Consider the following 17,689-nt stretch of genomic DNA (forward strand, 5'->3'; position numbering starts at 1 on the left):
GTGATAAAAAGACAATTGCTAAGCTAACCTTTGCTACTTGCTACTTTAACTATTCCAATTAAGGGTATTGCTAATCTTAATAACTAAGAAAGGAAACTTAATATCCCACGAAATTGCTTGTTGCCCTTTTGTGGTGAATTACAATTGGAAACTTTATAAAGATTGCTTTTTGAAAAGAATACCCAACTTAAAAGCATAAAATTAATCATTAACTAATAATGTAAATAAGCTAAGTAAATTAGTAATTAACTAATAATATAAATAAGTTAAGTTTAAAAATAGAAATGTACTAAGCTGGAAATATGCTAGGCCTGATCGCCGATCTAACCATTGATATGTGCAATGTGGCTAGATGCTCCCGCATCACTTCATTCACCCCCAGCTTTTATCACCACTCTCTCTCTCTCTCTCTCTCATTGAGTGCTGCTACTCATTCTCATACAACTCCTTACCAATACACACACAACTATGTGTATACATTCTCTTACAGCACACACACAAGAAACTTAGTTCCTTCTTCAACTTCTATTATTCCTCACCAGGAAATCGATTGGCCGAGATCCACGTCTACATCAATTATGCAGTAAAATAGGAATGAAAACAAGTAAATTGGGTGGGCAGAAAAAATATATAGTGAAATATATGTGCCAAGTGCTAGTAGTTTAATGTTCTTTGTTGTAGTTTTATTGTTGACCAATTGCTTAAAGATGTGAGTTTACTTTCCACTGCAACGTATTTTCCAATTATTTTGACTTTTTACGAGATTTAAAACAAATATAAAAATAAATTGATGAATTATTTGGACATTTTGTTCTTAATTCTGAAAAACTCTACCCATGTATGTATAGTTACAAAAGATTTAAATGTATGTGTGCATGTATATAAAAAGAAATTGATGAATTATTTGCAAATTTCATTCATAATTCTGAAAAAAAAAATCTATCCCTCCATGCATAGCTACAAAATTCTCAGAATAATTGAAAAAAATTCAATTTTTTTGTCGGGATTGTTTCTTTAGTGGCAAACCAAAAGAAATGTTTCATCTTTGGTGGGCATGGTCCTAACAAAAATTTCTTCCAAAGAATTTCAGTGTGATAGGATAGACAGGTATTTTCAAAGCATTTGATGAAAACTTCAACGTTGAGATCCATCATTCTAAAGATAAAGAAACCACATTTTAAAGTCCAAGCCATAGATAAACTCACATTTTACTAACAGTGTCAATGGAATTGTCAACAAAAGGACAAAGCCCAAGAAACAGATGTATGATAGCCAAATAACATGCAGATAATTTTAGGGAAGCATTTTATGAGAAACTGAAATTTCATGGAATTCAATATTTTCCTAGAAAATCTTTGAGGATTGAAAAGTTGGGGTTTCAAGACAATGTAGTACTTTCCCTACACTATAAATTATGTCTTGATGCCCGAACAAAGATTGAAATGAGATTCTGTTTGTAAATTTAATAAAAATACAGAGGAAAACCAAAATGATGTTAAGGTCCTCCCCGTCCTCTTGAAAATCTGTTCAAGTAACTTGACATGCATGGTTCAAAATGTGCTTTAGCTCCAACTATATCTTCTGAAGAGCATTAGACACACAGCAAAGCATGTATCTATTGAAAATAACTCAAACTAATCATTCGTGGTTATCCTTCCTATTTTCTATTTCTTTTGTTGAAGGGATTAGGCTGGTTTATAATGTTCCTGTTCTTTCACTATTAGCTCTCCACTATGTAATGTAAGCTACCTCTATTTAAAGGGGATTGGTGGGTGTGAAACGCATGGAAAAAGAAGAGAGTCTCTCTAATGTTTTTCATTCCTTAGCTTTATTGTTTTAATAAAAGAGAACAGGAGTAATTTTACTTTTGCATTTCCTTCTTGGTATGAAAACCTCTGTTTCTGCTATAATCTTTCTTTGATTGCTCAATCCAAAATGAAAGAAACCTAACAAAGTTTAGTATCGGAGCCAAGTTGTGTAAGTGAGCATATATGACAACTACAGGTAAATAGTTCTCAACAAATGATTCCTATTTTTAATGGTGAAAGTTATCATTTATTGAGTATTAAAATGAAAATCTTTTTTATCACTTAAGACTTGTGGGAATTAGTTGAGAATAGATATACAAAGTTTGAAAATCAAGAAGGAAGAATCACTGCAGCCCAACGCACAAAGATGAAATCAAGTTTAGTTTCTTGGTGAAGATCTAAAATATTAGAAATTATTAAAAAGGTTTTAAGAAGCCTAACTTCTAAATTTGATGGTGTTGTTGCTAGATTCCTCAAAAGTTCTAAGAAGTCTAATTTGAGAACTTAGTCTAACTTCTAAGTTTAGTTTCTTGTTGGTACAATTGTTTCTACAATTGAGGAATCTAAAGTCTTTAGTAGCTTGTCTAATAGATTATCTAATGGACTCTCTTACAGCACGTGTAGAAAGGATCAATAGATATATAGAGAATTCGGCTGAACAAGCTATTCAATCAAAACTTGATATAAAAAGGGCATAAGTAGCAGTGCAGAAGCTCATTCATTCAGAAAAAACAAGGAAAACTAACAAAAGTTGAAGACAAGAATTTTGTGGTAAAGAAAGAAATCGGTCCAATGGGAACAAGAGGTGGGATTACAAATGTAATCATGATTCTCCTCAATCATATAATTGTAAGAAGATAGGCCATTTTGAAAAAGATTTTTGGTATAAAATTAAGGATCCTAGTGTACCTTAATGTACCAATTGCGAAAAAATTGGCCATGTTGGACAAAACCAAGGATCAAGCAAATTTTCATAAAGAAAAGATAGATGAAGAAGAAACCATTGAAGAAAATTTGTTTATATTATTCTTACTACAATTAATATTGTTAAACATATATGATATCTTGATAGTGGTTGTAGTAATCAAATGATAGGTGGTTAAAGAATATTTGTCGCACTTATGAAACTGTGAGATCTCATGTATGAAACTGTGATAATCAAATCCAAGTGTGAGGAAAAGGAGTTGTTGGTGACACTAAAACTTGTAAGAAACTCATTCATGATGTTATGTATGTGCCCAGTATAGCCTAAAATTTAATAAGTTTGGGACAATTAACGAAAAGAGAACTTTATGTAAGAAACTCATTCATGATGTTATGTATGTGCCCAGTATAGCCTAAAATTTAATAAGTTTGGGATAATTAATGAAAAGAGAACTTTATGCCCACTTTGAATCCAAACGATCCATATAACGATAAATTAAGAAGAGAGCACAAAAGTGAAATGAGAATTAGCTTCACTTGTATTGTCATTTCTCTATCATATAGTGGTTTGAAAAGTATGGGCTGGTCACCAAAAGTTTGAGTGAGAAGAAACTTCTTGCCCAGTTTTGACAGAAAGAGCCAGTAGCACTTACAAGTGCAAATGAAAACTCAAGTTTGGTCTTGTATAATAGTTAACAAAAGAATACCTAATATTATTTCTAAATTGTAAATGGATTTGCAATGGCTTTGTTACACTATGGAAGATGATGTTGAAAGAAAAAATAAAAGGAAAAAAACTGAAGCTGATATTATTTCCAACATTTCTCAGCTGCATCCAGTGTTTTATAGGTCTATGAGAGCTTCAATGGATCCAAATATAGGCCTTTCTCTATTTTGAACAAATTATGACTTGTTATTTCTTTATTCATGGATTGTAGACTTCAAGAAGTTGTTAACATATATTCTAAAATAGTGGGTTTTCAACTTTAACTAACTGTCACTTAATATTTTGTCTATATATATATTCATTTTTTATTATTCTAACAATAACTGATTTGAATGCAGCATTGGAAGTATGAAACCGCACAAATGGCAAATAAGATTGAGCTTCTTGAAGTCTCTAAGCGGTGCAAGGATTATCTTGGAATTTTCATATATAAACTAGAAATGATAGTTCTTGATTTCATGTCAGGGTATTGGGTTTCTTGAGCTTGAACTTGGAATCTTGAATATTTTTCTAGGAAGCTTTTGGGAGAAAATTTGGGATCATGTCCCATAGAAGAGTTACAACAAATAGAGAACCAATTGGAGAGAAGCCTAACCAATATCAGAGGAAGAAAGGTAAATCATAGATTGAATGTCTCTCACAACCCAAAATATCATTCTGAAAATTTGCATGTAACACCCAAACCTATTGACAAACTTGGTTTTGTGTTTCCATCAGACTCAATTATTTACAGAGCAGATAGAGCAACTCAAAGAAAAGGTAAATGATAACTTAGAGATTCTGAAATGTACCCACTCTAAATTTTTTTGCAAAGGAGTCAAATAAAAGTATGTCTTCACATATGACTTCTCATGCTGTAATAGTTAGGATTGCTAACTGCCACTTTTATCAATAGCAGGAGAGAAGTCTAGCGGAGCAAAATGCAATATTATCCAAGAAGGTGAATGATAAGTTGATATAGATCTCTTTTCATGACCCTATATTATGGAATGAGGCTAATTGATTTTTCATAGATTCATTTTCAGTGTGAGATACACTCACAAGAACAATCTAAAAGTGAGAGAGAAATTGTGCCCTATGAGAAAAGTACTCAACATCATGATGTGGAGACTGAATTGCACATTGGAAGGCCCGAAAGTGGAAGGACACTCTACCCACAGCAAAGATGATGTGTGATGCGACCCTACCAAATTCAACTACTATTCAAAACATTCAAGCAAGGCTAATTTCTGCCCAGGTATAAATAAATGCACAAGTATGTGTATTAGAACCAATAATAGATTAGCGTGTGAGATAATTGTACTGTATCATTGTTAACTTTCTTGGAAGGTGAAAAAATTTCAAATTTGAAGGACTTTATTTTAAGAGATTTTATCTGCGGCGTGGGTGTGAAGTCCAGTATTTTTTAAAAAGTACAGGATGGACATAAATAGGCAGTACCCCGAAAATCATTTCTACAAGACGATCCTAACCCTCCAATATGTATAGGGTCTATACATAATAGAAACAGCTATAGATCCAAGGGTTAGGATCATCATCTGAAGATGATTTATGGGATATAGCCTGTTTAAGTTGTGGCCCTACAAATTAACGGTTTGGATCATCCTATGAAGTGGATCCACTACTTTTTGAAAAATAGTGGACTTCTAGCGTACACATTATATAAAATCTCCAAAAAGGACGACTTCTTTGTTTGTTGGTAGGAATGCCGTCGCTGCTGATTTTGTAACCAAAGTCTAATCCCATTTTTCTTTTACAAATATAGAAAACTTATTAGAACAAAAAAAGAATACATTACGAAGGGGTAAATTGCCCAATAACAAGAACCTATCTGCAAGCAAATCTTAGCAAGTGAATTAATAATTACATCAGCTTTCAGAAACATGATCAAAGATAAATGTGAGTTTCTAACAAACATACTATTTCGATAAATCGAATTTGCATATCTCCAAGGCGGATCACTTCTTCAAGTGATACCGTTCGGATCGACGAAAGCAATCCTTAGGGTTGTGGAGAGATAACAAGAAGTGAAATTCTTGCAAATGCTTAGAAAAGCTGTTCTTTTTTTCCACTAAAATCTCCACATTACAGATGTTTGCTGGACTTTAAATAGAGTAATGGATGACAAAAAAACATTCAAGCTAGCCCACTACAAGTTTAGGAACTTACAAGCATCAAAAATAGCTTAGCAACTTCAAAACATTGATTACTCAAAGACCTACGGGCACAGTCTACTAAATTGGCCACAACTCTCAAACCACTTGGCCAAATTAAGATCTTAATTATCCGTTGGAAACAACAAAGAAAAGGCTACAACTTTATGGTTTATAATTTTCCATGATTCTGCCACTTAATAGTCTAAAAACATGATTGAAAATTGGTGAGAAGCTTGTAGCGGGAATGCACCTGGATCATCAAGTTATCAACTTTAAAATTATTGTCTCTTTGAATTCCATTTTTATCCACAATTTTCCTCCAAGAAGCTTAGGCCCTGTTCATTTAAGATTATTGAAACCGATTGAGACTGCCCAATCCATTATTGGACTCAAAATTACATTTAAATTTGAGTCAAATAATCATCTTGGCACTCACCATCAGTTGTCATAATCTTAAACGAACAGGGCCTTAATGATACCAATCATAGCAATTAAAGACAATCGAATACCAAGCAAGCAACCATCAAAATTCAATTTCAAACAAGCAGATATGGTTTTCACTAAGCATTCTTCCAGTTTTGAAACACAATCCTCTAGGATATGTTGATTTTGCAATCTAGAGAAAAATTTCACTAATCAAGATATGTAGAAAGACTACAATAGGCTCCTAAATCAATCAATCACTAATCGATTCCTAATCTCTTCCCTTGCAACCCCTTCTTAATCTCTTCTTAATCTCTTCTCTTGTAGAAAACAAAAGAGAATATAAAGCTTTCTCTTACCTCTCATGAATACGAAATTTTAAAATCACAATTTTCAAATTTTCCTCTAAAATTCTATAAATAGGGGGGTAGAAGTAAAAACCATATTCAGATCAGATTCAGAAGAAACCAGACCAAAAACCCTCTGGATTTTCCTAGTTTTCGATTTTCCCAGAAAATATCTTCCGATATACTTTAGTTTCTTTTACAACCAAAGAGAAGGAGTAGAGATAGAAATACTCGAAGGGCCTGCTATCTCTAGGCATTGACATTCTGCCGAATTTTCAAGGACTCAGAGCGCCACCACCTTTCGAGCGCCTTAACTTTGCCAAAGTTAAGAGGAATTAGAACGACACCATCTCACAAGTGTCGTTACGCCGCCCAATTTTCGAGAGCTATACCCGCTTTTTAGGTAAATTTTATAGTAAAATTCTAGCTTTCTGTATTTTAATTGTAAAAATTGGTAGTAGGTAGCTATAGAGTTTAGGAAACCTTTTGCCCTGAACCATGTAGCGTAAATCCTTACCTTTTTGAATAAACAGGATTCCATTCCCTCTCCTTATCCCACCACTCTGTCTCTGGTCCTACCTGAAATTCCAAGGGTGGTCCCGAGTACGGCAACTAATGAGGAGTGAGAAATTAGGTTGATAACAAGTTTTAACTCTTTTGAAAAATCAAACTCAACTTTGAAAATTAAGAGATCAACAATAAGATCCAAGCACATAAGTTAAATCTAAAGTGCAAATGCAAAATAAAGAGCAAGAGTAAGAGAGATTGCAGCCGAGATTTAAAGTGGTTCGGTCCTCCAAACGCGAGGCCTACTCCACTCCACCAACCAAACCCGTTGATGGCTTCACTATGTGATCTTCTTAACTTCGGCGAAGATCGGTGCCGATTACAAATTCCGATTACCTTTAACCTTGGTGGCAATCTTCACCACGGAGAGTGGGCTACGCTTCTCCGAACACTCGCCCAATACAAAGTTCTTGATAAGAAAGAAAGAACAAAAAATCCCTCACAAGGGTTTACAAGAATTGCAGAAGATGTACAAATTTAGCCTATGATCCAAATCCTAAGCTTTAGAGGATGAGAGGCATAATCAAGTTTGATTCACTCTTTGGATGTTCAAATGGAGTTTAAGAGTATTAGGATTGATAGTCTTGAAGTTTAGAATGCCCATATATATAGGAAAACCAAAATATGACCGTTCAATGGCATTGTGGTAATTCCAGCAAAATTCCCAACGGTTATTTTTCCGACTGTTGTAATGTTCTCGGAGTTCCGAGAAAAAATCTCGGGGTTCCGAGAAAAAATCTCGGAGTTTCAGGAATTCAAACAGAAGTTGGAAAATAGTCTACTGGACCATTTCTCGGAGTTCCGAGAAGCATATGTTGAGCAGATTTTCATTTCTTGTTTTTAGGCTTCCAACTTAACACCAAGTTGGGATTGCTATGAGGGTTCCAAGGTGTTGGAACTCCACAAAGACAATCGCTTATATATTTAGGGTGTGTGTTTATTTACTTAATTATGCCTCTAAGATCTAAAACTAAGATTGGATCGTATACAATCTAACATGACATTGATCTTCAATGAATTTTTGAAGTCTTCATTTGTCTTGGACTTCTTTGGCCTTCATGATGTGGTCCTAGCAGCAATGTGATCTACAACTTAGAAAATCAAACACATTAGTGATCGTAAATCACTTGTGTATTGGAATCATCAAAACAAGATGGGAATGCCAAGGTGGGAACCATTGGGCTTACAATCTCCCCCTTTTTGATGATGACAAGCACATATATATTTCCTAATACTAAATTCTCTCCCCCTTTGGCATCAATAAAAAAGATTGGGGTAAAAGAGAAACAAAGGGATGAAATATTTAATTTAATGCTCCCCCTTTTTCAAGGAAAAAGATAAACCTAGAACTCCCCCTATTTAGAATTTTTATTCAATATAAGAGGGGATATTTAATTAACTTTGAAAAAAATATTCAATTTTAAATCAAAAGCCCCTAATCTAAGCACATATGAAGATAATCATATGGGGGCTTTGGGAACCCAAGATTTCTTGGTTCCAACACTATCCCTTATCTTAGATGCACATTGGAATTGGTAATGACCATTTATTCCACAATAATGGCATCTAACATGAGGGTTAGATACGCTAGTCCTATCATATGCATGTTTAGGTCTTTGACTAGTTTTCTTTAAGATTATGTCAATAATTTTGTCACCATTTAAGAATCCACGGAGACATAATCTTAACCTTTGATTTTCATTATGAAGATGGGTTATTTTATTTAGAAAATCATTAAATTCATCTTCATAAGACTTGGAAGAGCTTGCCACATCTTGGAGTTTTGTAATTTGGCAAGTTTTCTCATCCAAACAACCCTTAAGGGTTTCAATCTCAAGTTTAAAAATTTCAAGTTGTGCTTGAGATTTGGAAGAAAAATCATTTTTCAAAAAATTAAGTTCATTTTCTAATTTTGAAATGGATTTCTTTTGAACTTTATTTTTAGAAATTTGAGAGTGCAAGGTTGAGCACAATTCATCATATGATATTTTTTCACTATCACTACTAGATGAATAACATGAGGGGTTAGAGTCTACCTCATCTTCATGGGTGAGTGGCATGAAGCAAAGATCATCTTTCTTTTCTTCCCCTTTAGTTGAACTCTTTCCCGAGGTGCTAGTAGCATCACATCCGGCGGCAAGAGCTTTATGTTTCTTCCATTCCTTCTTTCCCTTGTATTTTGAGGAAGATGTCTTGAGAAGTGGACAATCCGGTCTTTTGTGTCCGGTCTTCTTGCAATTATAGCACCTTATTCCTCCTTCTACTTCACTTTCTTCTTTCTTCTTCGTTTTATCCTTTTTATGTTTATTTCTCCATAAGCTTTTAAATTTTCTTAAAGCTTCTTCTTCATCGCTATCCGCCTCGCTAGAGGATGATGAGTTCGCTTTTGAGGCTTTTAGAGCTAGAGATCGACTCTCTTTTTCTTTCTCTTTTGGCTTCTTCTCCTCCTGTCGGCTAGTGAGGAGCATCTCATGGGTGATGAGAGATCCTACAAGCTCCTCCATGGTTAGCGTCTTGAGATTCTTTGATTCTTGTATGGCGGTTACCTTTGGATCCCAATATGGAGGAAGAGACCTAAGCAACTTACTCACAAGCTCATCAGTAGGAAAAGATTTACCAAGATTTGCTAGTTCATTAGAAATTTTAGAAAAACGGGTATACATTTCGGAAATGCTTTCGTTTTGATCAATTCTAAACATTTCATATTTGCTCTTTAACAAGTTTATTTTGTAATCCTTAACTTGAGATGTTCCCTCATGGGTAACGGCAAGTGTATCCCAAATAACCTTGGCGGAATCAAAAAGAGCAACTCGATTAAACTCCTCCGTAGATAGGGCGCAAAATAAAGAATTTATGGCTTTGTAATTTAAATTTGCATGCCTTTTTTCTACGACATTCCATTCTTCAAATGGTTTGGAAGGCAACATGTATCCATTTTCAACAATGTGCCAAAGTTCCACATCTATCGAAAGAAGATAGATGCGCATCCTTGTCTTCCAATGTCCATAGTTGGACCCATTAAAGAAGGGAGGTCTAGTTGTGGAATGGCCCTCCGGAAGTCCGGTTCCATTTCTATCCGCCATTTAACAATTAGAAAGTTGCCAAAGATCTTATGATCTTTCCCTTGTTGAAATTTTTAAAGAAAATTTTTCCGAAGATTTATAGAAAAAGAAAATTTTTTAAGAGCTTTCGCTCTGATACCAAGTGAAATTCCAAGAGTGGTCCCGAGTACGGCAACTAATGAGGAGTGAGAAATTAGGTTGATAATAAGTTTTAACTCTTTTGAAAAATCAAACCCAATTTTGGAAATTAAGAGATCAAAAATAAGATCCAAGCACACAAGTTAAATCTAAAGTGCAAATGCAAAATAAAGAGCAAGAGTAAGAGAGATTGCACCCGAGATTTAAAGTGGTTCGGTCCTCCAAACACGAGGCCTACTCCACTCCACCAACCAAACCCGTTGATGGCTTCACTATGTGATCTTCTTAACTTCGGCGAAGATCAGTGCCGATTACAAATTCCGATTACCTTTAACCTTGGTGGCAATCTTCACCACGGAGAGTGGACTACGCTTCTCCGAACACTCGCCCAATACTAAGTTCTTGATAAGAAAGAAAGAACAAAAAATCCCTCACAGGGGTTTACAAGAATTGCAGAAGATGTACAAATTTAGCCTATGATCCAAATCCTAAGCTTTAGAGGATGAGAGGCATGATTCACTCTTTGGATGTTCAAATGGAGTTTAAGAGTGTTAGGATTGATAGTCTTGAAGTTTAGAATGCCCATATATATAGGAAAACCAAAATATGACCGTTCAATGGCATTGTGGTAATTCCAGCAAAATTCCCAACGGCTATTTTTCCGACCGTTGTAGTGTTCTCGGAGTTCCGAGAAAAAATCTCGGAGTTCCGGGAATTCAAACAGAAGTTGGAAAATAGTCTACTGGACCATTTCTCGGAGTTCCGAGAAGCCTATGTTGAGCAGATTTTCATTTCTTGTTTTTAGGCTTCCAACTTAACACCAAGCTGGGATTGCTATGAGGGTTCCAAGGTGTTGGAACTCCACAAAGACAATCACTTATATATTTAGGGTGTGTGTTTATTTACTTAATTATGCCTCTAAGATCTAAAACTAAGATTGGATCGTATACAATCTAACATGACATTGATCTTCAATGGATTCTTCAAGTCTTCATTTGTCTTGGACTTCGATGTCTTTGGCCTTCATGATGTGGTCCTAGCACCAATGTGATCTACAACTTAGACAATCAAACACATTAGTGATCATAAATCACTTGTGTATTGGAATTATCAAAACAAGATGGGAATGCCAAGGTGGGAACCATTGGGCTTACACTACCATAGACAAAAGAGATATTAGGAGAGAGCCTAATACTCCAACAGTGTTGGACAAACGGAGGAAACCTAAATCCCCTTTTCTTTGTTTAAATTATTGTATTATCCAGATTTAGGCGGTCGCTATATGGTTCAGGAGTAATCCCTTGAGGACCCAAATCATGCAGTAAACACCCCTATTTCTGGTAATACAAATCAATTACTTTATTCTTTTAAAAATAGGGATTAAGTTTAATCATAATAAAGGATAAAATGTTAAAGTTTTTGCTAAAGTTCTCTAAAACTGCTAAGTCAAGTCAAGAGACTGGTTTACCAGGGCATGAGGGGTGCCTAACACCTTCCCTGAATGTAACCATATCCCTTACTCAGATATGTGTAAAGACCATGCCTAAAAACATAGTAAATTATGGGTTCTAGTCCCTAACCTAGATGGCGACTTTGAGATTATCTTTTCTGTGAAATTCAGACCCCGATCCCAAGCTGATAGAAAACACAAACACACTTTAACACTCCCACATAAACACGCCAAAAGCACACCGGAGCGACATGGCGTCCAGGGATACGGGCACCACAAAAGTGGTAGTCCTAAGAACAGATTGAAAGATGATTTAATATCAAGTACTTGGAACTCGACCTTGAAGCTTTCACCCCCTAGATGGATAGTGGTAAAAAGAGTTCTGACTACATCACGACGAGAATTATCATAGGCCATGATGCGTTGATCAGACAGGGAAAAGTCATCTGGGCCAAACACAATGGCGATGGCTGTGTTTAAAGGACAAATATTCAGAGCTGAACCATTGTCCACTAGAACATTGGGTACCTTCTTCTTGTTACACATTACAATGATGAGGAGAGGCCTGGAGTGGTTTCTACCCTCAAAAGTTAAGTCTTGGTTTGAGAATGAAAGGGTCGTGGAGGCTCTGACTATTGCTACCAGATTTGAAAGCTGCTCAGGAGTAGGGTCCATCGAGACTTGTGAAGCTTGAAGACTCTTTAGGAGTACTTGACGGTATTTAAGAGATACCATCAATAACCCCACAAAGAAATATTTGCCTGAGTCTTGCTCAACTGCTTGATGAAGTTCAAGTCTTCTTGGTCAAATCCAATACTGGTGGACCTTCCTTTTGACAGCTTCGACCTGATCATCTGTGCGAAGCTCTACGGGTTTGTAGTTCCTACCGCCCCTGGTGAGGTGTCCTACCTCAGAACTTTCGGGATCAGATGACACACCAATGATTTTATAATCGTCAAATGAAAAGACGAGGGGAGTTTCCTCTGATTCGACTTCTTAGAAGTTGAGGATGCATGGTTCCTCATCGAAGTCGTGCAGGCGGAAAAGGAAAAATCCTACCCTTCATTGACTTCAGGCTTATAATTGCTGTTATCTGTCCCCCCAGGATAGGGCTCAATAATGCAGATTAAGGATGAGAAGTCTATGGGTGGAGACAAAATAAAAATGGCATTTGAGATGGATGATGATGGGTTATGGTTCGGAAGAGGATTGGTGTTGATATTGGGACCAGACAGAAGGATGAACTGCTTCTTTTCATGAAGATCCTAGATAGCGTGTTTCAAAGCGAAGCACCTATCAGTTGGGTGTCCTTTCCCTTGGTGGAAGTCAGTACTCCCTATTGTCCCAATTGGATAGTAATGGGTCTGGTGGTGGACGCGGTGCAAGTGGGGACAAGTTATTCTTTTTGAGAAGGATTCTCATGATGGTGGAGAAACTAGCTGGCAATGGAGTGAAGTCCTTGTAAGGTTTGTTCATATCGGGAGCATGTCGGACACATTACTCTGCTGAGAAACCACTGGTGGTTCTGCTTTCATCGCGTTAACCTCTTTGGATATTGATGGTTTTCTAAGTGCAACATTTTTTTATTCTAGGGTGGTTTTGGTGAGCCAACCACAAATAATGGAGTCTTCAATCTTGTTTCCAGTATCAACAAAATGCTTGAGTTTTTAGAAGCACTGGATGGCCATAAGACGCAAGAAGGAGGGAGTTAGATTCTGCTGCATCATTTCAATCTGCTCTTCTAGGAATGGGTCCAATGGCTGTGATGTGGATTGGACAGTAGGTTGGGCAGGGGTCGAACTTGTCGAACACCAGGGGTTCTTGGTAAGTCCCAGGCTTTGTAATGGGTTGAAGGCGAGATTTACGGAAGGTGTTCTCCTCAGAGATCTGATCAAATTTTTGGGAGAGGTTTGCTATTGCCAGTTGTAGATCTTGAATGATCTGGGAATGATCCACTGGTTCTACCATGATGGAGAGAGGAGTTGACGGACTGGGTAGTTTTGAGGTTCTGGCTGGGCGGCCCCCGGTTTTCTTTTTCTTAGATGTAATGGTTCCAAGTGTGTGAATTTCCTACCTGCAAACAAGAATATCCATACTCTAGTTCAGAGTTTTTATGCAAAGAGAACGAATCATGCAAACATTCACAAGAACCAAGCGAAAGTTTCAGAGGAATTCTCTTCTTTATTCACATGTCTGATCTTTTTTCAGTTTTTCTTTTACAAAAGGCCTGTGCTAACCTGAGTTCAAAAGAATTTTTACAAGACTTGCAGAAAAGAAAAGAAGAATTTTTGACATGTTCTATTTTGAAGCAGTCTCCAAACTATGCGGATCTGGGTCGTGTGGACGACGGTAGAGACTGATCAGTTCCTATACCTCTGAATCACTGGAGGAATTTGAAGGCCTAGTATTGGAAGGGAGTTCCAGGCAAAGTGTCGAGTAGTACTCTGGATGTATCCTGTCTTCATGAGGAACAGAGAGGTCATGGATCATGACCAATCCGCATTTTTGCCAAGTTGAAAACACCGTTTTGGTTGTCCTTGCATCGAATTCCTCCGGCGAACGAAATCATGTGAGGGGCACCAAAGGTTGTTGCCTACCTCTGAACTGACGCATGACCCGGTGAGGGATGTAGAAAGAAGTATCTCGGAGGCCAAGGAGACGAACATAATTGGTCTCAAAAGTGGTCATGGTGACCCTATCAAGACCTCGAAGCTTCATAGATATGTTGTAATTCGTATGGGTTCCTAACCAAGCAGCCCATTCGAGTTCACTGTTGAAATGAACAATATAACTCCATGATTCGAAGTTACAAATGGAGGCAATTGTTCAAGGTTGAGGGATTGCAACGCGGAGCTTTAAACAAAGCCAAATATAGAGAAGGGTTGGACACCCTGCGAATGGGAGATGAGGATCTTAGAAGATATCGTCAAGTCCATTGAAGGATTCTCCGAGTATTGTAGGTACATGATTGGCATCTTCAGGTAACTGATCGACTACACTGAGGATGGAAAGGGAAGCTAGACTAGAACTTTAACATACAAGGTATTTGGAACTCCAACAGGAGAATAGGTCTGGATGAGTCTGTCAGTAAGAATGCCATTTGGTGTCATGAAGATGACCGGGTCTTGCCATGGCATACAGACTAATCGACGGCACAGGAGATTGTTTGATCCGTACTTAAGTTTAGGACGGATAACAGGTCCGTCATCGTGGTACTGTAATAGAGTACAACACTCCTCGAAAGTGGAACAAATTTCCTCAAGACCGAAATGAAAGAAGTGATACTAGGGATCCCAGAATCTTATCGTTGCTTTGAGGAGATTCCGGTCTATTCAGATGGATTCAAACAAAGGGAATAACTGCTCATTGTAATTCAACCACTAGATGGGTTTGGAATTCCCAGGTGTGTGGTAACTTTGAATCCATTCGGACATCATTTCCGCAGTCATAACTTGCTTCATACAGAAGATAAAAGAATTTTTAGACAAAAGATAGATATAAATACCAAACCTTATGCACATATTTATTCATTTACATTTCCTTCTTTTCTTTTTACATGGCCTGTAGTAGGCTGAAAAAAAAAAACACGATAAAGCGGAAAAAGGAAAAGAAAACGATGTCCCCTGTCTCCTCTGAGGACTAGCTCAGAGATCGAGTGCTAGCATCCTATCGACAACCTCCTTCTGTAGTGTTAGGTAATAATCTGGTGACACTGCATTTTCTTGAGCTACAACAATATTGAGCATGGGGATGATGTCCCTCTGCTTCCACTGGGAAGCGACAATCTTTGCGATCTGCCTAGTAAATTCTTCTAGAGGAAAATACTGCTGAGAGATCGACAGACTTCTTGCCTTGCTCCGTATTGCGCATGATGCGATTTGGAATGTAGAAGGAAGTATTCTCCAAGGCCAAAAATCAAATGTAGTTGGATTTTTGTGTTGCCAAGGTTGCGGTATCGTACCCAGACAACCTCCATGATATGTCCCTAGAAGTACGGGTAGACAACCATGAATTCCATTCTGAATGTGTGTTGAAATGCTGACAGGGATCCCAAGTATTAAAGTTGTAGATAGAACTATCTACCCTGGATCTCGGGACGAAAATACCGAGCTTTAAGCAAAGCCAGATATATAACAAGACCGGACTTCCAGAAAACAGATGATGTGAGTCATCACAAACCTCATCCAAACCGTTAAAGGTTTTTGCCAAGATAATAGGAACAAGATTAGCCCTTTCCGGTAGCTAATCTATTATGCTGAGGATGGCAGGAGAAGCTACATTGGAGTTCTAACATGTGAGGTATTTAGCGCATATGCAGAACAACAGGGCTCTGTGTCGGCAGATCTGGCAGGAAGCGTCCTCTAGATCTTCATCAAGAGCAAAGGCACGGACGAGTCGATTAGTTAAGATGTCGTCCGGGATTACAAGGGTGACAGGGTCCTAAAAGTATCTGCAGATCAACTGCTTGACTGGTGTCAGGTAACCACCTCTGATTATGGGTGTAACCGTAGGCCCGTCAGGTGATATTCCTAATAAGGTACAACATTCCTCAAAAGTAGGACATATCTCCTCTGTACCGAAACGGAATACATGGTACTTAGGATCCCAGAATTTAACGGATGCCCTGAGCATATTCCAATCTACTTGGATGGATGATAATAGAGGAAAGAAATCCTCATCGGAATCGATAAGCCATCGGAGCAGCTCACTGTTCTCAGGGAAAATAATTAGGGTTTAGAGAATGAGTCTAACCATGTTGAAAAGAATAGAATGATTATTGAGCAGAGCTCAGACATGTTTTAACAAGAATGCCGGTCAAAATTAGGAATAAATGGAAGGTAAGGGTTTCAAGAAGAACTCATGTCCTTCGGATATTGATTTGTGAGAAAAGATTAGACCACAATTTCTGTATTTTAGATTAGGGATCCTAACCATCAGCAAGACACTCCTCCAGGATCCATGATTGTTGATCCAAGGAAAGTAATTATATGGGTTGCAATCATGTCTCTGGACAAAACACAAGGTTTTTGAAAGAACTCATGGTTTTGGGTAAAAAGCTGCAACCGATGCGCATCGGGCTAGGGTAATGAAGTCCCTAGCAAGAACTTGGGCAACTCGGGGACACCTTTCTAGACTCAATAGACATGCCTTATGTGGGCCAGAGGCATGGTGTATCCTTATTCGGTACAATGCTCACATCTCTCAATAATGATGGGTTTTGGGTTAGCCTAACTGTAAGCTCAGTACACCCTATATGAGCATGGCGTATAACTATGTGAATATGCTTGGCGATGCAGTGGGATGAAGGCCGAAGGTTCCCCTGAGCCGGAAAGTGTGGACAACCCTTACAAAGAGGCCCTAATGCTACGGGAAGTCCATCACAATTTCGTTTTAACGCACCACAAGGGTAACGTGCGAAGGGTGGTGTTCGCATGTCAAACGGTATCGCAATCAACACTAAGCAGGTAATGACATCCTGTCGGCCACGGATCCAAACCAAGCGCTAGTTACTCCCGAGGGTAATGGGGTATACAAAATATGGTGTGTACAGTGTAACTGAACATAAATGGGAATCCCTAGATGCCTCTCGAGGCGTTTTTGCGCAATTGGCGGCAATTTAGAGCATTGGCTCAAGCAATCCTGAAAAGAGAAGCAGGCATATAATATAAGAAGTAAATTTATTCCCTTTTTATTTTGCTTGTGAGGGAGTAGCCGCAACTTGGGAGGGATTCACAACTTATGATTACCCCTAAGCACAACTCTAAGGTTTAAGCTTAATTGTAATAATGGAGAAAAAATGAAGTTTTTGCTAAATTTTTGAAAATCTTCCAATTCAAGTCACTTTAGAGCTATATATCATGTCCCCAGCAGAGTTGCCAGTCGGTGGTGCCCACTCTTGGACGCCACGTTTTTCCGGCGCGCGCGTGTGGGGGTGTTTCTGTGTGTCTGCGTTTTCTATGAACTTGGGGATCGGGATCAAATTTCATAGAAAAGAGAATCTCAGAGTCGCCATCTAGGTTAGGGCCTAGAACCCATAATTTACTCTATTTTTTGGCATGATCTTAACAAAGATCTGAGTAAGGGATA

At 37.7% G+C, this 17,689-nt stretch overlaps 1 protein-coding gene across 5 annotated transcripts in view; it reads left to right on the forward strand.

Moving 5' to 3' along the window:
* The window catches only part of LOC143887821 (MADS-box protein SOC1-like), a 59,186-nt gene extending 54,355 nt beyond the window's left edge, over positions 1–4,831 (forward strand). For 2 of the 5 annotated variants that reach the window (XM_077392016.1, XM_077392015.1), the window contains exons 4-8: positions 3,798–3,859; positions 3,974–4,073; positions 4,177–4,218; positions 4,355–4,399; positions 4,473–4,831. In XM_077392016.1, the coding sequence (XP_077248131.1) occupies positions 3,798–3,859; positions 3,974–4,073; positions 4,177–4,218; positions 4,355–4,399; positions 4,473–4,628 (405 nt within the window). In that variant the 3' untranslated portion in view covers positions 4,629–4,831. The remainder of the gene's footprint in view (positions 1–3,797; positions 3,860–3,973; positions 4,074–4,176; positions 4,219–4,354; positions 4,400–4,472) is intronic. The other 3 variants (XM_077392018.1, XM_077392017.1, XM_077392019.1) reach the window with 3 other exon arrangements.
* Positions 4,832–17,689: the final 12,858 nt, after the last annotated feature.

The sequence above is a fragment of the Tasmannia lanceolata genome, unplaced genomic scaffold (assembly GCF_043159265.1).
Source record: "Tasmannia lanceolata isolate RefF3 unplaced genomic scaffold, GAP_Taslan_0.1 ptg000012l, whole genome shotgun sequence".
In the NCBI taxonomy this organism is placed as follows: Eukaryota; Viridiplantae; Streptophyta; class Magnoliopsida; order Canellales; family Winteraceae; genus Tasmannia; species Tasmannia lanceolata.